The 24,738-nt window shown below is 39.4% G+C and overlaps 1 protein-coding gene across 3 annotated transcripts in view; it reads left to right on the top strand.

The window, feature by feature from the left end:
• Positions 1–1,317: 1,317 nt before the first annotated feature.
• The window catches only part of LOC135201775 (RING finger protein unkempt homolog), a 77,151-nt gene continuing 53,730 nt past the window's right edge, over positions 1,318–24,738 (top strand). For 2 of the 3 annotated variants that reach the window (XM_064231028.1, XM_064231043.1), the window contains exons 1-7: positions 1,318–1,430; positions 1,536–1,745; positions 20,964–21,119; positions 21,641–21,801; positions 21,953–22,088; positions 22,983–23,185; positions 23,933–24,105. In XM_064231028.1, the coding sequence (XP_064087098.1) occupies positions 1,324–1,430; positions 1,536–1,745; positions 20,964–21,119; positions 21,641–21,801; positions 21,953–22,088; positions 22,983–23,185; positions 23,933–24,105 (1,146 nt within the window). In that variant the 5' untranslated portion in view covers positions 1,318–1,323. The remainder of the gene's footprint in view (positions 1,431–1,535; positions 1,746–20,963; positions 21,120–21,640; positions 21,802–21,952; positions 22,089–22,982; positions 23,186–23,932; positions 24,106–24,738) is intronic. The other variant, XM_064231034.1, reaches the window with a different exon arrangement.

Genomic DNA, 24,738 nt, shown 5'->3' on the forward strand with positions numbered 1-24,738 from the left:
ATATCACTAAAACCTATATATGATTAACAATAAAAACAATGTATATACTGACCAAAACATTAAGTGAGATTCAGCTCTTCATAATTAAGAACGTATGTCATATCCCCCAAGATCTACGCAAGTGACATTGCCTGTTACTACGGTAAAAAAAAAAAGGAAGAAAAAAAAGCTTGATGGTATGTCTCTAATATGGTTCAGGTCCCTGTTTTATGTTTTATATAAAATAAATAGAGGTCTACTAACATTTTGCATTTCAACTCATTCTTTTTGGTTTATATGCTTGCATATTCTGTTTAGTGATACATTTTTTTCTGTCATATCTACTGCTACGAAAAACGAAAGGTCGCCGTCAATGGGAGATTACTCGATCCACCTCTAAAAGCTGACGTACAAATACGTGAAAATTTTTAAATGCCATTAAACCGAGAACCGGAACAAGGCCATGGGCCATTCTAAATTTAGCGCGTCTGGTAGGTCCTGAGAATGAAGGTCATTGCCAAAGTCAGGTATTACAGAAGGAACTCTGTTATGCCATGCATCTTTAAGACATCTCTCGAGCGTGAGCAATGTTTTCCCAACCAATATTCTCATGTATAGGTCAGTGTAACTATTACCTTGGTAACCGCGCACCGCAACGATAATTCCTTGGGACTAAATAGAGGTGACATTGTCTGTAGTTTGCGGAAGATAGCAACAAAAACCTTATTTAATTAATGGTTGGCAACTGATGTACTCAGTGACCTGCTGTTGCCAACCTATGCTTCAACAATATACGCGATTAGAAAGACAAAGGAATCGCAGTTGGGAGCAATTAGTCTGGAATGATACAAACAACCAAATCTGTATGCATGTTGACGGGACTTAGTCCACATATACCGCTCTAAAGATGAAATGCCTCTTTTGGGGTGGTATTAATACATATATATGACATTTATAGTAAAAATCACAACAATGTATTATCAGGTCTTCGCATAGTAATATTTGCTTGAGAGGTAAGATATTTTATCTGTAACATTAGGCACTTATTAAAAACTACAGTTTCGTTAGGCTTTAAAGTCTTTATACAGTTATTCCATTTATACAGGGCAAAATGTGAATCAGAGACGCAATTCCATCACTTCCCGCCCCTTGGGTTACAAAAAAATATTGTCTTCCTGTTTCGTTTGAGATGACAAAAATCTTAATTTCCTCAGATACCCATAAAAAGTTCAATATTATTATTAGAATATTCAATTATCCGCCTAAATATATATGGTATCAAAACAGCTCTTTATGAAATTAAAATGACATTAGTTTTCCAGTTGTCTGCAGTTCTGTGACGTCATGAACTGCGCAAAAGGTATGCGCAGTCGCATGAAAACAAACAAAATGAAGTCGCAAGACACTAAAGCTTTATGGGCGACTCAGACGGAAAAACCCATTCATTACACGTATGTGGAAGTGATAACCATGATAAATAGTGCTAATAGGTGGGAAATTTAATACAGAATAGACTGAGTGTAGATGTTAGTGCTGATTCTATTCATTTCTTGCAGATACTTAAAGGAATTCCGAGTGGAGCAATGCACTCTCTTCCTTCAACACAAATGCACACAGCATCGGCCCTATACGTGTTTTCATTGGCATTTCTTAAACCAGCGTAGGAGGCGGCCCATGCGGAAGCGAGATGGGACCTTTAATTATTCTCCAGATGCCTATTGCAACAAATTCGACGAGAACACGGGCATTTGCCCCGATGGTGATGAGTAAGTCACGTAACTCCTTGTTGTCGTCTAATTTTGTAAAGAATACTTAAATTACCGAATATCATCGATAATTAACATTCCTTTATAGAACTCAAAACATCCTTTCATCCAGTGAGAACCTGTGGCAGTGAAAATTAATGAAATTTTACGGGAAATGCGCACGGAAATGTAGTAGAAATGCCAACGAGAACAAAGAGCCCGAGAAGGGGGAGTGGTTGGCCGATGGTTGTTTGTAAACAAAGCCAAGGCCAGCTCAGGTGCATCCCGCAAAACTTCCACACCCCCGTTCTTTACCTTGAGTTGTAATTGAACATTTTCATGCCATATCGGGTGTCGTTACATTGAATCGACTTTCGCTACTGTCCAGAATAATGGAGTGAAGTATCGGCGTCTCTAAATGGTTTAGGGTGGCATACCTACTTAGTAGTATTAGCTTACCACCTCTTTGCTCTAAATGCTGGCTATCACAGTTACTATATTAGGTCAATGTAATTAAGCCTAAATATATAGCTTGTTTATTTGGTATTTGTCTTCAATACCACAACTTGCTTTCTGAATTTGATAGTTCTATTCAATAGCTCTGCCACTAGCTAATAATGTTGATATTATTTTTCTGATGAATTACTTGATGCTTTATCTAAAGCTGACTGTTGTTTTGAGGAGGAACAGTATTTTTACCCTTTTTGTTAACCTTTCCAATCTTGGGGGACCCCCAGTGGGAAACCGGGGTTTTGGGGTGGGGAATGAATTAAAGAATCCGTTTTAACATAGGGTAAAAAACCGTAGGGTCCAGAGTGGACCATGTATGGTCAGCTTGGACAGTCCCAAAAAAAGTACAGGTATAACGTGTCCTGACACCGGAGATGGGCATCAGTTGTGACTTGTTGTTGGTGAGAAACGGAGCTAAAGACCTCTACTCTCCTTTCGAAGTAAGTATTTTCTCCAAAGTTAGAAATTAAGGCCAAATTTCAAGATTTAAACAGAGGGTAGTGAAAACGGTGTCAAACGTAGTGCAAATCTCACCAAAACGCGTTCAACATTTTTACTTACAACTCGAGGTATTTAGAAGATTGACGCCATCTCGATGTTTACAGAGTCGCTTGTGTCAATAAACTAACCATTTCCTGTGATAAATCCGCGCACCACTTGTGCCCACAGACGCTGGGGCACTTTCATCACAACAATCGGAAAACTTTTCCTCACCGAGTAAACAACTGTTTTGTAGAAGACGACGACGAAGAGTGCACTTCGATAATTTTTTAAATAAATAGTAAAACATCAATATTTTACATATTTATGATGTTTAATTTGAAAATATTCGTTATTAAAAAAGTAACTCGATTCTGACTCAAATTTAAGTAATTATTTTTCTGAATTAGAACGTTCTTTCAAGTTCTGTATTAATGACGTCACGACATCTTGACTTTCGTACCTATTGTAAATAATTGCTTTACTCAACTTTCTTGCAGAACAGTTTTCCAGTTATTCATGCAGATTATCAGCTTTTCATGTAATTGGTATAATCGTAATGCGCATATATATCTTTATTATTTACTTTTTGGATATATGAAGATGTTTTACTGCCGGATTATCGCCGTAGTGTGATGCAATCGTTTTCAGTCCCTGGGCCTCTGTTTTCGCACCATAAGAAATTATGGGGCCGAATTTGCAATGACCAGAAAGTCGTTAAAAGAGGAAAGTTACCATTGAGGGGCATATATATGTTTTGATTGAGAAGAATAAAAATTTATTCAATAGCTTGTAAAAAATACTTGATTACAAAAAACTTGATTGACAACTAAGCAGCATACCTACTATGGGTTTCAGCGACAGTGCAAGCACGTTTTTGGGCAATACCTATTTCTGTAACGAACACTCGTATCAGAACGAGATTTTGCTATAGTGCATTACACCCAGTGCCGTAATTTATAAGGGTATCATGAATCACTAATCGTAAAGAATAAAGACACTTGTCCTTGTACCAAGAGACAAAAACTCCATTATGCAGAAATGGATACAAACACGCGTATAAAGCTCCACCTACCCCCTCTCCCCCCCCTCCACCGCCATCCCTTTTCTTCTTCGTTCCTTCACTTTCCTTTCTCTCTCTCTCTCTCTCTCTCTCTCTCTCTCTCTCTCTGTTGCCATTCAGTATGTGTTGACCCTCCAAACTGGGTATAAGACTATACACAAAACGTTGAAATTGGTGAAATTAGGCTATGTATTGGAAGTATATATACATAAATATTAAAGCAATTTTATCATTATTGCATTACTATGACAACTAGAATTCATGGAAACAGTTTATAATAATGAAACGGCGCATGTGTGAAGCCTCCACTAATGTGGCAACGATGATATTGCCATTCTTAGCATGCAAACAGTAAAGGTTACATTTATTTCTGGCATACGGTTATTAAAGAAATTCAAAATACTAATATAGACTGAAATCAATGAAAAGTGCTAGCAAAAACCATAAAGCAAAAAAAAAAAAATATGTATATACAGTAATATCTTGGGTTACGAATTTAATCCGTTCCAGAACCTGCTTCGTAACCTAAAAAATTCGTAACCTAAATGGATTTTCCCATAAGAATGTTATAAAAAGCAAATAATGCGTTCCACCCGACCATGAATGACCATTTCAATTCATATTTTTCCATTTATTTTTGTTCACTAAGGTTGAATATTTGTGTAGGAATTACATAAAAATATAAAATTGAGGAATGAAATTAAATATAAACACTAGATTTAATATGCATGCACAGTAAAACCTGAACTTTACCTTTGGCGAGTGTGGCTGCTGGCTTGAGGGAGACGGGAGGAGGGGAAGGGTGAGGAGGAGAGGGTTAGGGCTTGGGGGGGAAATCTCCCTCCATGAACACTTCTGGAAGACTTTCTGGTTCTTTCTCTAGAGAGCACCGTTCATTACGATCACTAATTTTACGCTTACGCGACTGTGTCGTCTTTCACAATTTTGAAAAAATATTTTTCTATGGAGGCTTGCTTTTGCCTGTTCTTTAAAATTTTATAGAAATGACCCACCCCATTATCGATAAACAAATTTGTTGCACTCTTACGAGCCTTTTCGCAAATGATGCTCTCACTTACGGAATCTCCTGCCAGCTGCTTCTCGTTTATCCAAACCATGAGCAAATTTTCTACATCGTCGGGAATATAAGGCCGTTGTTTCGTCAATACTGTGACACCTTTTGATGCTTTACTGGCTCTAATTTCTTCCTTTTTCTTCAAAATAGTGCAGATCGTTGATTGTGACCACTTGAAGAATGCTGCAATGTCTTTCACGCGCTCGCCTTTATCATGCATTTGGATAATTTCCTTCTTCATTTCGACTGTAATCATCTCCTTCTTTCTTATGCTTTCCTTCTTGCTGCTTGCCTTCATCATCTTGGGAGCCATTGTCTTTAGTATTTGGGTAATATTAATGTATAAGCACTATCACGGAAACACAACACGTGCGCAAATCACTAAGCAAATTTGAGAGCGTATCACGGACAGATGCGTTCAATAAACCGCCAGCGAGATAGTGAAAGAGTTATGGTTTAAAAAGGGTCAAGGGATGCGTGGGAGGAAGTCACGTGACCCTCGTTAAGTTTTGGCCGAAAAAAATGCGTTCGCAGATCCCATGCTCATCCGATGTCCGATGTAAACAAAGCAGGCGGCCTCCCATGATGGAAATTCGCGCATTCGTATTTCAAGTGAAATTCGTATTCCAGAATGAGGGCGTCACTTCGTAAGTTGAAAAATTTGTATACTAATCGGTTCGTAACCCAAAGTATTACTGTAATTCACTTATCCGTAGTTGTTCCTCTATGGTTTTCGGCAGCCAGATGTATGAAAACGTTAGAAACAGTTGATTGTATCTACTTTAGAAATATCTGTAATTTTTCGGGGTAATTTGGTTGCAAAAAAGGGATAATATACATGAATTAAATTAAAATTTTTAAATAAAGTAAATTTGAACTAAATAACGAGTAAAGTAAACAATTTAGGGAATAAAACTTTGCAGTTTCGTCGTCTGCTGTTCGTAACTGTGTTTGTGGCGCGCGCGCTTAGGAACCAGGAACAGCAACTGGTTTAAAGTGCAATGTGGAGTGAACTGAGACCAAAATGTGTATAATAACAATCAAATAAGCACTGTGGAGTTTTAGTTGTGATGGCAGTAAGGATAAAAACCACCGATTACAAGGTAAGAATGAATTCAGTTCAAACCATGGACCCCGGGAATAAAAAGTTTCATACTTTCAGTAATATAGGCAACAAAATGTTGTTTTATTGTGCTGATTACAACTGCAATCTTGAGTAAGATCAATAAACGTTACATACATACGCTAACATTGTTCAAATGATTGCTGGGAAGGCTGGGAAAGATGATTTTCGTCACTGATAAAAAACTGTACATCCCACGGTAGCCGCCATATTGGATTTCAAAACTGCCTTGAAAACATATTTTACGAAGAGCGTCACATGCTTATTTTAGTTCGCATGGAGCTTTCATATATCACATTATGTTGACGAAACTTCAATCTTTTGAATGGTATGCTTGGAGTTGTAATTGTATTCTTGTTTCACCATTTAAATATCGAGTGAATAAGACCTGAAAACCGTGATAAGGGTTGGTAGTTGCTGGTTTTTTCCCCTACGAATAATGGCACATGTAGAATTAGCAATAAATAAGGCCACCAGCTAACCTAAACAAACCGCCTAACCTAACCTAGTAGCCGTATCCTTACGTAGCGCGGGGGGGGGGGTTCTTCCCCCTGCGACCAACCCTTATACAGCCATAGTAAATATAAGACAGCCTAAAACCCTTTGTGTACTTACTTAGGTTGGAGGGTAAATGTGATCTGCCATCTTTAAGAATGCATGGAGCCTATGATCCAATACTTTAAAATGCAATTTAAAATAGTCAAGATCCAAGTATCCAACAAACTGATCCTTTCAATGACTGTATTTAAGCAACAGATTCTTCAAATCCTGCCACCGCCTCTCAATAGTATTAGAATGAGCTCCAGTGTGCGGGTCCACAAAGTTCAAGGAGTGATTGACTCTTAAATGAAGAAATCCCTCTTCATTGAGGCAATCGTATGCCTTCCAACAGTCAGAAATGATAGTAGTGCTGGGCTCTATATAATCCCTTATATTTCAACCGCACCAGAAGTAGAAGGATCACACGTCTCCAGGGCTCTCAAAAGACTGAAAAATTTGCTGTGGAAATTGTGTGAAGTGTCGAAAAATGTTAGTTTAATAGTAAAACTGTCACCTGATTGGGTATTCAAGTCACCGTGATCCTAGTTTTGTGAAAATGCTAGTTAGTCCCAAGGAAAATGTGGATAATCATCATTGGTTAAAAACTCTGACGTTTGGGTGACGTCTTGCTACGTAGAATACAGTCGATGATGTAATAATGATAGAATCTGTGTTTTTAACATACAAACGAACAAACGAGAGCTCAGTCTGAAGAGGAATTTGAGAGAGTTATGAAGTCGAGGGACTTAGTTTTTTTCAGGCGGGTCAAATTTAATTTTGATTTTTAAACCACTTCTAGACCTAGCGCCGCTTAGATTTATATATCAAACGAAACCTTGGACTGCCCTCTTTTTAGTGAAAGTACTTAAATTTGATAACGTGCTGGCGGAGCTATTGTATAGAATTACCCTGAATTTTTAGGGTAAAACATCGCTGTGTGGCCATCTGATTGGAAAATGGGCCACTTTTTCCCTCTATATTTAATTGGTGAAACAACAATACAATTCAATATTTCGGGTAATGCACTGCAGTGCGGACAGGCAGACACTGCTGCGGAGACACTTTCCCCAAAAAATAACTTTAGCACTTCCATTATCCTGAATTAGACGCCAGTCATAACCCAACCAGCATGGAAACAACAGATCGAGAACTCTACTTTCCTCTTGAAGTAAGTGTTTTCTTTCAAGTGACAATATAATACCATAATTTCCAGTTAAACACAAGTTAATGAAAGTCTAGCCATGCACGGTGCAAACTTACCTCCATGACGCTTTCGAAGTTTTACTTATAACACCTTACGTGTAGAACATTGATGCCATTTCAGTGTTTGCAGTCACTTATGTCCATGAACTTTTCATTTCCTGTGCTAAATCTGCACACCACTTGTACCCATAGACGCTGGGACACTATTCACAACAATCTTATACGAAGAAGTGTATCAGGTCTGGCCGAGAAAATGTCGATTGTTCGGAAGAGGAGGAGTGCGGTAGATAACATTAAATAATTAGTTAAAAGACCAGAATTAGGTTATGAATTGCATATATTTATTATGTATTCATGTTAATTCATTTCAAAATATTCGTTGTTATAAAAGGAACCAGATTCCTGACTCGAATTTCATTCGTTTTGCTGCGATATCGATACGGTGTTGCCAATTGTTTTTTGTATTTACCCTCCAAACTTTGGATAAGACTTAGAAAAAAAAACAGTGGAAATAAGAAAAAAAACAGTGGAAATAAGTGAATTTAGCTTATCTATTTGTAATATATATACTGTATACACAAATATTAGAAAAATGTTGTCATTATTGCATTACTATGACATCTACAATTTCTAGAAACAGTTTGTAAAGGCATCTGCAGTGGCACGATGACTGGCATCCCTCGCGCGCATTAAAGATTACATTTGTTTCAGCCATACAATTATCAAAAATTATTAACAAATTATATATTTCAGCTATACAAGTATAAAAAAAATTTTAAAGTCAAAATAGTAATATAGACTTGAATAAATGAAAAGTGCAAGCAAAATGACCTTTTTTTTTTCATAAACAATTCACTAACCTGTCGTCTGCTCGACTCATAGATTCTGGCTGCCGGATGTATAGAATTATTCCCTCCGTGAACAAATTCACATTTTTATACATTCAACTTCCCTGCCAGATATATACTTAGCTATAGACTCCGTCGTCTCCGACAGAATTTCAAATTTCGCGGCACACGCTACCGGTAGGTCAGGTGATCTACCACCCTGCCCTGGGTGGCAGGACTAGGAACCATTCCCGTAATCAGAATTCTTCTCTGTCGCCCGGGCCATCAACATTGTTGTTGGTTCCTCTCGATTGGTTTTTCTTTTTTCACCGGCAATTGATCTTCTTGACCGACTTTTGGTGACGTATCTGGATTGTTGGATTGGCATACGCTTTTGTGGACTGTTTTGTGGACTTTATTTTGGATTTTTCTTTAAAAAATGTCTGACTCTGGAATGGTTGTGAGACGTTGTGTGAATGTAGGCTGTAAGGTGAGGTTGCCGAAAGCTTCGGTAGACCCTCACACTGTATGCAAGGGTTGCAGGGAGTATGAATGTTCTTTTACTAATACTTGCAAGGAATGTGAGAATTTGAGTGAGAACGAATGGAAGAATCTAACTAATTATTTGAAAAAGTTAGAGAGAGAAAGAGTGAGGAAGGCTTCTTATAGAAGTTTAAGTAGTTCGAGATCTGAACTAATTCCTAGCTTGGGATCTTCCCCAAGGGTAAGTATTGCTACTTCTCCTTCCATTGCAGCCCCTTCTCCTATTGCAGAACCTGTAGATTCAGCGGAAAGAAACTTGCCGGAATCGAAAAGTCCCCAGTGTAGTGGAGGTGGGGCATCTCTCGTCTCCGCACCCAACGCTCCTAGGTCTAGACCTCTTCCAAGCTCACATGCCCAGAGGAGAAGGCAATGTCGAAAACCGAAAGGAGGTTGTGGAGAATCCCCACCGATCAGGTGTCCCTTCGGCGGTTTCTGTGACACCCCAGACTGCCAAGGATCGCTATTGCAAAAGCGTCCTACGTGAGTGTTTTTCGTCGTCGGGATCTTCATCTCCGAGACGTGATTGGAGGGATTCAGATCAATCTCGACCACTCAAGAGGAGTTGGAAGGCTCCGACGATTGATTCGAGCCCAGAAAACTTCCCTGAGGAGTCTCCTTCGGGAGTAAGAAGGCAAGAAGAGCCATTCTTTCAACCAGAGTGAGAAGGAGTCAGGAGGTGGAGGCTATGGACTCCTCCCCTCCCTCCTTCCCCTCCTCCCGAAGAGGATAAAGAGGAGGTTACGAAGAGGTTCATGATGGCTATGCAAGAGCAGATTTCGTCTTTTGTAGGAGTTCTTTTCAAAGGAGCCTCCTAGAAGGAAAGACTCTTCCCTTCCGATCAAAAGATCCTCCAGACGTATGGAGGTATCTGCCGCCAGGATCGATGCTCCTACTAGAGGTGAGGCTTCCTGTACGAACGTGGATGAACCGATCAGACGTCTGCACCGGCCAGGAGTGAGGAGTCACCCAGGAGGCAGGAGCCAAGAGCAGGAGTGAGGAGTCAACCCCAGGAGGCAAAAGAGAGCCAGGAGTGAGGAGTCAACAGGAGGCAAGAGCCAAGAGCCAGGAGTGTGGAGTCATCCAGGCAGGAGGCAGGAGCCAGGAGGCAAGAGCCGAGGCAAGGAGGCAAGAGTCAGGAGTCGATCAAGGAGTCAGGAGTCAGGAGGCAAGAGGCAAGGAGGCAGGAGGTCGAGAGGTCAGGAGGATGCCAGGTAGTCAGGAGCCAGGAGTCAGGAGCAGGAGTCCGGAGGCAGGTTCCCGGAGGCAGGAGCAGGAGTCAGGAGTCGGAGGCAGGAGTCAGGAGGCAAGAGTCAAGAGCCAGGAGGCAGGAGTCGGAGACTCATTCCTGGAATTTATGACTCTTCTCCAAATAGAAGCTCCTCTCCTTCAGATCGTAGGAGGTCTTGGAAGGACTCTCCCTCCAAACGAGAGCTTTCTCCTTCGTCTGATCGAGGTTTAGACGATTTGTCTGATGACGAACCTCCTGCAAATGAGGGACTATCGAATTATAAGGTCTTAGCCTCATTATTACTACAAGAGTTTGGAGACTCTCTTAGTCCGGCGGCTCCTCCTTCTCCTCGTTCTCTCTTTTCGAGTATTTCCTTCGCGAGAAAGAATCACTCGAGGTTTGTCGAAAATCTCGAGCTTCTTAGAGAGAAAGAACAGTTCAGCGAGGGATTATCTGAGCCTTTTAGGGACCCTGTCCTCACTAGAAAAGTTCTTCTCTCTGGGGAGGCTTCACCTTCGCCCTCTTCAGTTTTTCCTGAAAGGGGTGTGGAGTTGGAAGACGGGACAACTCTCGGACATCTTCCCGCTTCCACAAGAGATAAAAGATCACTTTAAGTGGTGGATCCTTCCTCTTCAAAAGAACGAAGGCGTATCGCTTGCCCTGCAGAACCCAGACCAAGTGTTATATTCCGACGCTTCGGAGTCGGGATGGGGAGCGACGCTAGGAGCAAGGGAGGTGTCAGGCACCTGGACAAAGGAACAGGTGTCCTGGCACATCAATTGCAAGGAACTAGTGGCCATACACCTAGCCTTAAAGTTCTTCGAAGAGATAGTCAGAGGCGGGGTGATACAGATAAACTCGGACAACACCACAGCTCTGGCTTACATACGCAAGCAGGGAGGCACGCACTCTTTCTCCCTCTTTCAGTTAACAAAACACCTGTTAACCTGGACAGAAGAAAGAGGCATAACTCTCCTCACAAGATTTGTACAAGGGATAAAGAATGTGAGAGCGGACAGACTGAGCAGGAGGAATCAGGTCCTTCCCACAGAATGGACTCTACACGAAGAAGTGTGTCGAAGTCTTTGGTCCCTGTGGGGGAGACCTCACATAGACCTGTTTTGCGACGTTCCTCTCCAAAAGAGTAGAGATCTTTTGCTCTCTAGTGGAAGATCCGAGAGCCTTCGCAATAGACAGCGTTTCTTTCCTTGATTGGTCGGGTGTGGACGCCTACGCCTTTCCCCCGTTCAAGATCCTGGGGGAAGTGCTCAGGAAGTTCGTAGCTTCAAAGAGCACGAAGTTGACACTAATAGCCCCATTTTGGCCAGCCCAGGAATGGTTCACGGAGGTACTGGAGTGGATAGTGGACTTCCCCAGATCTCTTCCAAACAGACCAGATCTACTCAGACAACCCCACTTCGAGAGGTTTCATCACAACCTCCCAGGTCTCGCTCTGACTGCCTTTCGACTATCGAAAGACTTGTCAGAGCGAGGGGCTTTTCTCGCAAGGCTGGCGGGCTCTATCGCTAGAGCCCGCAGAGCTTCGACGAGAAGAGTATACAATCGAAGGTGGGAAGTCTTTAGGAGGTGGTGTAAGAGTCAGAAGCTGTCCTCTCCAGTACCTCTATAGTGAATATAGTGCTAGATTTTCCTCCTCTTTCTGAGAGAGGAATCTCAACTATCTGTCTCAACAATAAAGGGATACAGAAGCATGCTGTCTTCAGTATGTAGAAATCGAGGGCTAGATATTGCAGACAACAAAGATCTACACGATCTAATTAGATCCTTTGAAACTTCAAAAGCAGCAACTCCTAGAACACCTAGTTGGAATCTGGACGTGGTCCTGAAATTCCTTTCATCGGATAAATTCGAGCCTTTACATCTGGCTTCCTTCCGCGACGTCACCAGGAAATGCTTATTCCTGTTGTCTCTCGCTACAGCCAAGAGGACGAGCGAATTGCACGCTCTAGATTCCACAGTGGGGTTCAAAGGAGATGCTGCCATCTGTTCGTTCCAGACAATGTTTCTGGCGAAGAACGAAAACCTGTCAAAACCCTTGGCCCAGAAGCTTTGAAGTAAAAGGTCTATCTAACCTCGTAGGCAGAGAGACGAGAAGTCTCTCTGTCCAGTGAGAGCTCTTAAATTTTATTTAGAGAGAAAGAGACAGATGGGAGCTTGTCAACAAGGTCTTTGGTGTGCTGTGAAGAACCCCAAAAGACTCATGTCCAAGAACGCCTTGGCTTTCTTTGTGAGAAGCGTAATTACGGACGCTCACAAGAACTGGATCGGAGGAATCCTTCGGTCTTCTAAAGGTTAAGACCCATGAGGTGAGAGCAGTAGCAACGTCCTGGCGTTCCAAAAGAATATGTCTCTTAAAAATATCATTGAGACTACGTATTGGAGGTGCAATTCAGTGTTTGCATCTCATTATCTGAAGGATGTGAGAGTGACCTATGAGAAGTGCTTCTCTCTAGGTCCATTTGTATCAGCAGATACAGTGCTGGGTCTTGGAGCAAAGACTGATCCTTAAAATATTTTGATTTTATCGTACATAAACCCTCTTGTCAGATATGTGCTTGGTTTTCTATTAGCAAGCTCACGGATGTCGCACGGGCGCATAGTGTCATTGCTGGTAGGGGATCAAGGATATGTATGGCTAGTCGGGGAGTACAAAATTTTTTTTGTATATTTTGTATAAATGAAAGTGTAATTATGTTTTGAGTTTTTGGTTGTTTGTAAGGAGTTCGGGGATAACTCCTTGCAATCTTAGAACTAACATGGATGTTAGGATCAGGTGATCGGGATCGGTGTTGTGCTCCTTGAACAAGGTGTATTGTCATGTTAGTGGAATAGCACCCAATGACAAAGGCCTTTAGGCTCTGCCGAGTAAGTGGATAAGACCCCATTGGCAGACCCACAAGAACTCTTAGCCATAGATCAATATCTCGCTGAGGCTCTTGAGGCTAAGCAGACTCCAAGGCAGTAGCCGCGAAGTCTTCAGCCTAATAAGGTAGGAACCAAGGTTTATTAATACCTACAACATATGTTGTTTACCTGTCTATTTCAGTTGTTAGCTGTCTCTTACCCACCACCAATGGGTGCTAATCAGCCAAGTATATATCTGGCAGGAAGTTGAATGTATAAAAATGATATTGTCATGTTACAATAAAGTTTTATACATACTTACCTGACAGATATATACGATTAATGGCCCACCCAGCCTCCCCGCAGGAGACAGGTGGAAGAGAAGAATTCTGATTAGAAAACGGGAATGGTTCCTAGTCCTGCCACCCAGGGCAGGGCGGTAGATCACCTGACCTACCGGTAGCGTGTGCCGCGAAATTTGAAATTCTGTCGGAGACGACGGAGTCTATAGCTAAGTATATATCTGTCAGGTAAGTATGTATAAAACTTTATTGTAAGATGACAATATCATATTTTAAGTTGAATTTGGAGTGAATTAGGAACGAAATGCATAAAATTACAATCAAATAAGCACTGTGGAGTTTCATTCAAGATGGCAGTAAGGATAAAACCACCGATGACAAGGTAAAAATGCATTTCAGGTCAAAACATGACCATGTAAATAAGATCTCACTCTCACTAATCTAGGTAACAAAATTTTGTTTTATTGTGCTGATTACAACTGCAATATTGAGTAAAAGCAATAAATGTTACGTAGATATGCAAATAATTGTTCAAATGAGCGCAGAGAAGGATGTGTCCGCCAGTGTATGCCTGGTGTCCGCGAGACTATACCACGCCATATTGGATTAAAAACTGCCATGAAAACATATTTTACAAAGATCTCGCATGCTTATTTTTAATTCGTATATCTCATTTTGTTGACAAAACTTCAGTTTTTTTAATAGTATACTTAGATATATTGAATTGTATTTTTGTTTTACCGATTAAATATCGAGTGAAAAGTGGCTCATTAGTTCGTGCAAGTGTCCATAGAACGATGTATTACCCTAGTTTACCATACAAAAGATTGAAGTTTTGTCAACAAAATGAGATATATGAAACTGGCATATGAAGTAAAATAAACATGTGAAGTCTTCATAAAATATGTGTTCAAGGCAGTTTTTTAAATCCACTGTGGCATGGTATGGTTGCAAGTGCAATTTGGTTCTACAGTCACGGCCACATCCTTCCTAGCGCTTATTTGAACAATATTGGCGTATATATATAACATTTTTTGATATTACCGGCAGTCCCAGGGTTACGACGGTGGCTTCCATTCTTGAGAACATCATAAAAATCCTAAGAAGACCTTACTTTTAATACTTCGGGTGCATTAAAAACTATGTAAACTGCATTCTTATTGCATTTTGTATAAAAAGAAACCTTCAAATATTGATTATTTTGCATTTTTGGTGTCATATTTCTTGTGCCAGATCAACTTTGTAGGCGTCGTAACCCTGGAAATAATTTCTGATGAATATACATAATTGAAAAGCGCCTTAACCTCGGAACGTCGTAAGCCGAACCCGTCGTAACCCGGGGACTGCCTATATACTCAAGATTGTAGTTGTAATCAGCACGATAAAACAACATTTTGTTACTTATATTAGTGAAAGTATGAGACGTCTTATCCCGGGGTCATGGTTTGAATTGAAATGCATTTTTATACATTCAACTTACCTGTCAGATGTATACATAGCTATAGACTCCGTCCTCCCGACAGAAATTCGAAATTTGAAATTCGCGGCACGCGCTACAGGTGGGTCAGGTGATCTACCTGCCTGCCGCTGGGTGGCAGGAATAGGAACCATTACCTTCTAGATCCAGATTTTCTCTGTCGCTTGGAATGTAAACATATGTTTGCAGTTCCTCCTGACTTGATTTTCGTGTTTCATCGCCATCGATCTTCTGGGCTGTCTTTTACAGGGAAGTACTGGGTCTTTGGCTCGGCATACGCTTATAATAACATTTTAATGAATTTGGCTTCGAAAAATTTTCGAAGATTTTATATCATGTAACTACCGAGATTGTCGGTAGACACTCATAGTTTTCAAGAAAGGGAAATATTAATATTAATATTTATTCATTGATAAGTGTAATAAGTATTAGAATCGATTTGGGAAATAAACTGACTTCTTACTTTAGGGAATCAGTAAAGCATGTATCTAGATACGCTTCCTTTAGAAGTTTATTGTTTTGGGCTGCTCGTACTAACGAGCGGTTAGAATATTATCAGTACTAGTAGTGTTGCATCCTCATCACCTTCTTACTTTACAGAAACTTCAAATCTTTAGTAATAGTTTGAAGATAATGTAGCTCAAAATGTGAGCTATTAAAAGATAAGAAGTGATTAAGTGTTCCCCATTGCAATGGAGGGTGCGTCTGATCGGCTCTCTCTCGCTCCCAGGCCTAGACCTCTTTCAAGCTCCCATGCCCAGAGGAGAAGGAATCTCGAAAGCCGTAAGGAGGTTTCAGAGAATCCCCACCGGTCAGGCGTCCCCTCGGCAGGTTCTGTAGAGCGTCCCAGACTGCCAAGGATAGCCATTGGAAAGGCATCCTAAAACAGTGTTTCTCCCTGATTATTATGCCTACTTTTCTGCGATGGATAGGAGAAGAACTTCGAAGGAATGAAAATGACGAAGACCCTCGTAATATGCAAAATAAATCTCGTTAGGGGTATGAGTATCTGGAAAGAAAGTTTTCCTAGCAATCAATAATCCCTTCCGGTAAACTTATTCAAAATGAGAATGGCATTAATCGGATAACTGCATCCACCTTTCGAGACCAGGCGACTATTTAGCGCCTTCTAATATTAAAGATCCAACCAACCGCTAGGAACCTGCTAAAAGTAGATATCATTCGATAACATTTGTGGTAGAGTCATTGTCCTATCCTTTATTCGTTCCCCGTACAACTAGACGGGGGCTCTATCCCATGGGGGTATGAAATTGTCATTTTATACATTCAACTTTATTGTATCATAACAATACCTTTTTCAACAAAAAATTCCTCATGGGTACATTTTTAGAATATATATCTATTCTGATAAGAATGAATTAGATATTAAAAGATTATTTGTCGATCGAATGAATTATATGGATCTCGGTGAGTGATAAAGCATATATATAACTTTTAAGATTCTAGCTCCTACCATGCTTAGGACAAGTGCCAGGCTCCAGAAACAGGCGCTATAGCGCCAGCCAGGCGCTAGCTAAGCGCCAGACAGGCTTAAGGAGCCAGGAGTAAGGAGCCTTAAGCGCCAGTCAGGCACGAGGCGCCAGCCAGGCGCCTGGCTCCAACTAGAAAATAATTAGTTAGTAGATATACCTTGGAACAAATTATGCTTTCCAACATAGAGCTGGGAAATTATTCAGTCCCTCACAGTTTAGTAGTCCTTCTCTTTCAAAAAAAAAGGTGGGGGTCTACGGAAGAATTAACCGAGAAAGGAATCATTCTCCTTCCGATCTACTCGAATTAGAGGAAATTTTAGAAGAAACCTCCAACTATGGAAGTACGGTCGAATTATAAGATTCTTACAGCACCTCTTCTTATTTTGATATGGAGATTCCCTGACCCCGGTTGCGAATAATGGGCCATAAAGGCTCCAGCCAGGCTCTAACCAGGCGTAAAAGCGCCAGCCAGGCTCAAAGCGCCAGGATCTCCAATTTCTTAGTATTCAGAGATACAGTTTACAAGAGTCTCCTCTTTGAGAATTGACACAAGATCAGTTTTTTCCTGACAGGGACACATGTTGTCGCACAGGCGGCCGTGGCCCTTGTCAGGATTAGCTGAGATTGTGGAAGTCTCTAGCAAGAACAGACTTCTCATGTCAGGTAATATAGTGGTCGCGTAAGCGACTTCTTCTCTGGCAAGAGGATTTGTTTTGGGAGAATCATTCTTTGCCAGATCAACCCTCTACTGACAGTTATTCAAGATTTCGCACAGGCGAACGTAGTACGTGTCAGGATAGAGTGGGTTCTGCTTTAAAGCCCTTTACCTTGTGAAGAGAGCCGATATCTTCAGAAGTCTCTCTCTTCCCTCAACCTTATGAGACAAGTGATAAGCGGACTCGTAAGTCAATTTGGGTGCAGGTTTTAGAAAGACCTTGGAAAACCCCCTTTTTTATTGCACGTTTCGGCGAGTCCCTTGAACCATGCAATTCCTCTTTCTCCTCTTTCATTGTTATCGACAGGATTTTATATTATCCTACTCCTTTGTAAATATACAACAAGGGAAACCTTGTAATGTTTTGGTACTGGAAAAGACTCGTTGGAGCTCTCAGTATTGGGTGAGAGGCTTTTTCAAGTACTTCAGCCATACATTACGGCCTTATGTCCAAGGAATAAGAATCTTGAATGATCCTCCTCGATCCTGGATCATTTATTAGGAAAAACGTATAACAATAATTGGTTGTATGGGAGAATAACGAGGATAGAATTTTCCTTTCTCTCGTTGCCCAGGCATGAGGACGGGAAGGAAAGAATATAACAGAGAATTCACCTTAAGACTACGGTATGGCAAGGCATATACACATACAGAAATTTATTCCATAATGGTCAAGTGAATTCCTAGTATCCTTACAAAATTTCCTAAATTAATACGGTTTACCACAATGTAACAGTATTATAGAGGATTCTATTACGGTAGGTTACGAGTTATATGATGCTCTCATGTCTTCGAGAAGTGATTGGAGAAGCATATCTTTATTGGTGAATGGCGAGTAAGATAGAAACATTTTCTTCGTGTTAGAAGCGGTTTCCATGAATTACCAGTATCCCTCTAGGACTTTCCTAGGAAGGACTACTCTTAAAGGGATTGTTAAGACAACACCTACTTAGCTTCTAGATTTATCGAAGTCTTGTTTCGCTTAAATATGCTTTGATAAGAACTTCCTGAAGTTCGATAATAATTTTATAAGATTCCTTTATGGAATGAAGTAGCTGGCAACTCTGGAACAGTAAGGCCTGACGGCTAACGGAGACTGCTATCGTATCGCTTAGACCAACGCAGTACCATCTAGTTCTCGGTCATGAGCGGTCGGTTACATCTCTCTCTCCTGCGGGATGGAATAACTAACCGTATCTCTCCCCTACAATCGCGGTTTTAGCCTTGGATTGAGGGGATAGTGAAGCTATTATAAATAAAATATTGTCTGCCTTTTGTTAGGAAGCTTTCAATAAGAAAGATATTACAACCTTTCAATGCTGTTTACCGTAGGTAACATTATTAAAGGATTCAAACGCAGCAGAACATTATATTATATAATGCTCTCATGCTTACAAAAGCATGGCTTATTAGAGTACATGCTTAGTGAGAAATACAAATAACAACATATTGACTGTATTCTTGTTAATTTTTACTTGTAAATACCTTAACATTAATAAAAAAAGTCAGATTATTAAATACTTAAATTTTGAAAAACAGAGAGAAATATTCAGACTTACTAGGTAGCTTATTAGTATTCATCTAAGTGTTTTCTTTAAAATGGTGATGGACATGAATGAGGCATCCTTCATGTTTTTGATGTTGCAACTGCATGCCTTCTTCGTTTTGACTGAACAGCACGTAGCATTCTCTGCACCTTTTCCTCAACTTGACATTGTCCTTCTAATTCAATCAAAACATGAGGTTATCTTTGTCACCTATAGATTTAAATTTCCTTCCAGTCTTTATATTTTAATTTGGTTTATCTGTCAAAAGGGAGAGGACTGAAATTCATGAAATTTATTTATTGATTTAATTGTTATTTTGCATGATAATTCTAGTAAAGTACAAAGGCATCAACCCAAAATCTCTGTTTATTGTAGCATTTTCTAACTTCATGCAGTGGAAAGTATGTAGTGTGTAAACATTCGACCTGAGTCATGCAGGGGAAAGTATGTAGTGTGTAAACATTCGACCTGAGTGCATAATCAGTTCCTTTTTGGCTTCATTATAGTCTGAGAAGACTGTGGGATTTCTTTTTCAACTAGTCCTGCCATATGCTCTGGAACACTTGTTAGCATAAGAACATCATGCTTATCCTTCCATTTTATATTCTTCATACCTTCAGAGTTCTGTTTTCCTGTTACTCCACCTTTTTTTTAGCTTCTTTATTAAAATTTTAGGAACATGATTTCTGCTTCTTAGTGTTCCACAAATATATACGTATACGTATGTTGATTTTTCTGACAGGTATCCAGCTAAAATAACAGAAGCGTAGAAACTCAATATTTAGTGATCTACCTTCCCTGAGAAGTTCTTCCATTATTGTTACTGTGTAATGTATTCTGCTTGTGCTAATCTAGGTGCTGCACTATCTCCTTTTCCTTTCTCGCCAATAGGGAATTTTTTAATTACTCTTATGTATATAAGTAATTTACTAAGTATTTACAAAGTGGCAGATAAAATATTGAAAGAGTGCTGCTTTTGTTTTGGGTAGGTGACTAGACCAGTCATACGAAGCAGCATGTTTTTAAAATCTTTGCTTTTCTGTTTGATGTTTTTCGTCCAATTGGTGAAGTATTCTTATTTTTGGTAGCCTTTCAGCACAATTACTTAACTTTGTTCACTTTTTTTTTTTTTTTTTTTGTTCAGCCCTCCACAGGGATGATTCCCTCTCTGGCAGGCCCTTGTACGTTTTCAAAATACAGGCAGCCCCCCGGTTACTGTGGGTATCGGTTACTCCCCTAAACCTGGAGGAGTCATACTGGTAGCCCAAGGAAGGTCAGTGGGGTCTGCCCATAGGCAGTCACAACATATGTGGTGATTAGAGAAGGGGACAGGAAAGTAGGAGATGAAGGAGCCAGCGATGAAGCAGGAAGGGATGTCAAAGGTCTATCCCTGTCTCATTGCTGCCCCACTTAAATATCTGACACTCCTCTTCTTGTATTTATAAGTAGACATCTCTCCTAACCCCTACAACCAACACAAACTGGTTGCCTAACACTCTGGAATATATTGTGTATCAAATTCTATAGAATACACTCTGGTAATGCAGGAAACATTCCTGGTGTTTTTTTCCTACTGTCATTCGAAGATGTCTGAATGAATAAATGGATAGCTCACAAAACTGAAAAAACTCCCAATAGAAACTAGCAAATCACCAACTACTGTCCTGACCCATGGCGATAAGAATTTTAATGAACACTAAGCATCCATTGCACACCTGGTCGAAAACAGACAAAGTAGACAGTCATCCAGGCCAGCCAAGCGATTTCTTTCTTTCGAATGTCGACAGCATCTGCCAGTACAAAAATATAGGAATCTTTACCATTAAGTAAGATTTATTCAAAATGATATAAATTGCTTTAGAAATCATTGAACAGTCTTTTCACTAGTCTCCTAATGGGTCAAAAGCTGTTAACTGTAGTAAACCAGCCCTGTTGATTGTTTGTTTGTATTGAGTGTATTAAAGCAGAAGTGATTTTTTATTGCATTTAATTACTGTTTCCCCGGGATGAACTGAAAGGAATGTATTTATATATACCACTTTCAGCATGTCTAAATGTTTTGTTGTTGATTTCTTTAGTAGTATTTCTTTGACATAAGTGTTGTTTTAGGAGATTGGTGTTTTTGAGAACTAATCTTATCAATAAATGAGAAAGTTTGACAAGTTCGTGTATTTTTTACTACAATGTGTATTTTTTACTACAATAAAATGTTCATGCAATTTAGGTTTTAATGTCTTTTCTTTTTCAGTTGCCCGTATTTACATCGTACTGCAGGGGATACAGAAAGACGTTATCACCTAAGATATTATAAAACTGGGATGTGTGTTCATGACACTGATACTAGAGGAATGTGTGTTAAAAATGGTCCACACTGTGCTTTTGCCCACGGTGTTGAGGATGTTCGGTAAGTGAGAAAATGCTTCAGAAGCTTTGGAAAAAAAAATTTCATTTTTTGGGGAAGTGTTATTTTATTCGAAACAATTTTAATTTTTGGGAAGGATATTTTATTCAGTGTGCATATCAGGTATATTAAGTCTACAGACATGATGTTTGTAATGCTTGAAAGTACTTTGTGCTCAGGTTTAAAAGTAGAATTTTATATATTTTTTTATTGTGTCCTCCAGTGTAATGTCAGGTTCCAGTCATGAAGCATACCCAACAATAAGAAACTTACTAAAGCACCTGTAGGAGTGTAGCTATTTGGACAAGTGTGGTAACCAGATTTACCAGTAAATTTAATAAATGGGAAGATGCATCACCTGTTCTATTATGACCTTCGTAGACCTCCTCAAATCTGTACTTTACATATTTGGACAAGTGTGGTAACCAGATTTACCAGTAAAATAAATGGGAAGATGCATCACCTATTCTATTATGACCTTCGTGGACCTCCTCAAACCTGTACTTTATTCCTCTCACTTTCAGACCACCAGTATATGATATTCCTCTCACTTTCAGACCACCAGTTTATGATATACGTGAAATTCAGGTATTAGAAATGATGGAACAGGAGGGATTGAATGGATCGGGACCAAATAATTTGGATAAAGAAAGGAATATGGTTAATGATGATCCCAAATGGCAAGGTACGTTTCATCATGTCACCTCTTTATTCATAAAAATGCAGGCATTTTAGTGGAAAACAATTGCATTATGAGGGTATGCCAATCAGATGTTGCAGTATCATGCCCAAATGTTATGCCATATTTCATCATGTATTTTTGTTATGCTTTACAGATACAAGTTATGTTTTAGCAAATTATAAGACAGAACAATGCAAACGTCCTCCAAGATTATGTCGGCAAGGTTATGCGTGTCCTCAGTATCATAATTCTAGGGATAGAAGAAGATCTCCAAAGAAATTTAAGTACAGGTGAGCAAATCACTCCTTATTCAGGAAGCATTAGTATCTTGACAGTTTTTTAATTCAGTTTTGTGTGATATTTCTCAAATAATTATGGGGCATAAAATCTGGCAGGGTTTTGTTATTAGTTTTAAGAGTTGTTATTAACTTTTGACAGTTTTACCAAAGAGTAAATACTCCCTCGTTGTTTACTGTTGCAAGAGAACTCAAGCAGTTGTATGACTTTCACTCATAAATTCTTATGAAGAAGCTTCCATTCCTTTGTTACACTAAAGAAAAATCACTTAGTTTGTAAGAAGATTAAAATTCATATTAATTACCTATCATCATGTTATTTTGAAAATAAAGTAAGTTATAGATTCTTCATCAAAGTTGAACATCAAAAGGTTCATCCCCGTAACAGGTTTCCATTTATAGTTAGCTGTATGCTCCACAATGTCGTCAGTATTGAAGTTCTTTGCAACATTACTTTTCTCATACCTGGCTGATATTCTTAACTCTGCTTTGCTCTAATTTTTTTTTTCTTTTTTTTTTCTCCATTAGAAAAAAATACTGTTATGCCAGCCCTATGAACATATAGAAATCTAACTTATTGGTCTTGTTAGAACTGCTAAACATTATAGTAACAGTAATAGCATAGGTCACAAATATAGGTAAAAACAGTGTTGTCAGTTGTAAGAGTAAGCCTTGTGAATGTGCTCTTGTATATTGGTATGGGACTTCAAGAAATTTATGGTAAGAAAGACCAGTTTCAGAAACCATTAGACTCCTTTTTTATTATATCCAATGACACTTTTTTTTTTTTTCTCTTGTATTGGTAGAGTCTGATAATTAGTGTGCTTGATTACAAGTGTGCTCTGACATTATAAGAACCCATACTACTTTGATTGTTACTTCTTGCAGATCCACAGCATGTCCTAATGTAAAACATGGGGATGAGTGGGGGGAGCCCAGCAATTGCGATAATGGAGATTCCTGCCAGTATTGTCACACCCGCACCGAACAACAATTCCATCCTGAAATCTACAAGTCAACAAAATGCAACGATATTCAGCAGAATGGCTATTGCCCTAGAGGGGCCTTCTGTGCCTTTGCCCATCTAGACCGTGAGTTGCTTCTTGCTGTTTCATTCTTACAGTCATTTAATTGGTATATAGATTAATATTTCAAAGGTGGTGTGGGTGCTTGTTTGTGGCGGTCAATTTGTTTGTCCCATTTGTACTGTAAGGGGTAGAAGTATTCTGATTTGTTAGATAAGAATATGTGGCATTTATCAATGTAAATAGGTTTGGACAGGTTGGGCTGTACATACTTCATACCAAAAGCAGTTTGTAAGGGAATTTTTCTTATATACATTATGTGGTTGTGGAATGATCAAGAAAGTCTATTTTGTGCTTTGGGTTTTCATTATAGAAGCTTAATTTTTTATTGCTGAATTCATATTTAAAACATGTGTCAGTGTGTGCTAAATTGTTCCCTGTTCTTGTGATTTTACAATATGCAAATATTTTTTGTAAAGAGTAGAACAGTGCTTAAGAAATATAGCTATGGTGAAAACTAGTACTGAACTGATTCTGGTATTATACCTCATAGTGTAATATCCTTTACTGATTACTGCATCTAGACCTTATAGCATTGTTTTTTGTGGGGTAATTTACTTATGGCTGACCTTGAAACTTGTCAGGTGATGAACTGGTACTGTACTTAATTTTTGTTTTATGAAATTGCATGTATCATATTTTTAAGAAAACCGTTGTATTGTATTATTAATATTTTAGTATGTTTTCTAAATCCAAATTGGGGATGGTCTCATTGGAGTTAGCAGTGTTAGTAATATATTTTGATTTTTTCAGAGGAAATGACTCAAGTCAGAGAAACTGCTGCAAGTGAAAATTGCACTGGGACTAGCTTAGCAGATATTTTGCAATCAGCTCTTCCAGCAGACAACCATCTTCCCTCTCACTCTTCCTCATCATGTACAATAGCATCTCAGTCTAATTCTATAGAAATCTGTAAATCTAATCACGTAAGTACTGTCTACATGAGGATCCTGTTATAACTTTTGGTATTCTCATTTTTTAGTGTTCTCTCTGATATGTTTTTGAGTTAGTACTTTGATGAGTTGTCTGTTTTATATAAGTAACTTACCAAGTAATTACATAGCTATAGGTTTCCAACCACAGGAGCCTAAAAATTCAAAAGTTGCAGTAGCATTTCAATTGTTTTGTGCGGATGAGAAACCCCGCCCACTTTCGAGACAGAGGATCAGTGTGGCATAGAGCTCAGTTCGTTTTCTGCCGACGTTCGATGAACACGGGGCGTTCTTGCAGCCTTCCTTCATTGGGTTTTTGAATATTATTCAAGTTTTGATGATGTATTCAGAATTTGTTGTAGCTTTGATGATTTATTGCTTTGCTAACTATTGAAATTGTTGTAGCTTTCATGAATGATTGCTTCATCAGTTGTTGAGTTAGCTTTACATAGCATAATGTCAGCTAGTTCTTCCAGCATTTGCTTTTGTGGCAATGATTGTAAAACTAGGTTAGGTAAGTCGTCGTATGACTCCCTTTATAATTAAATGTAGATGGTGGGAATGTAATACAGGCAGCCCCCAGTTATCACGGCTGGTTCCGTTCTCTGTGGGATGCTGATAAGCGAA

Source organism: Macrobrachium nipponense, chromosome 23 (genome assembly GCF_015104395.2).
Source record: "Macrobrachium nipponense isolate FS-2020 chromosome 23, ASM1510439v2, whole genome shotgun sequence".
Taxonomy (NCBI): domain Eukaryota; kingdom Metazoa; phylum Arthropoda; class Malacostraca; order Decapoda; family Palaemonidae; genus Macrobrachium; species Macrobrachium nipponense.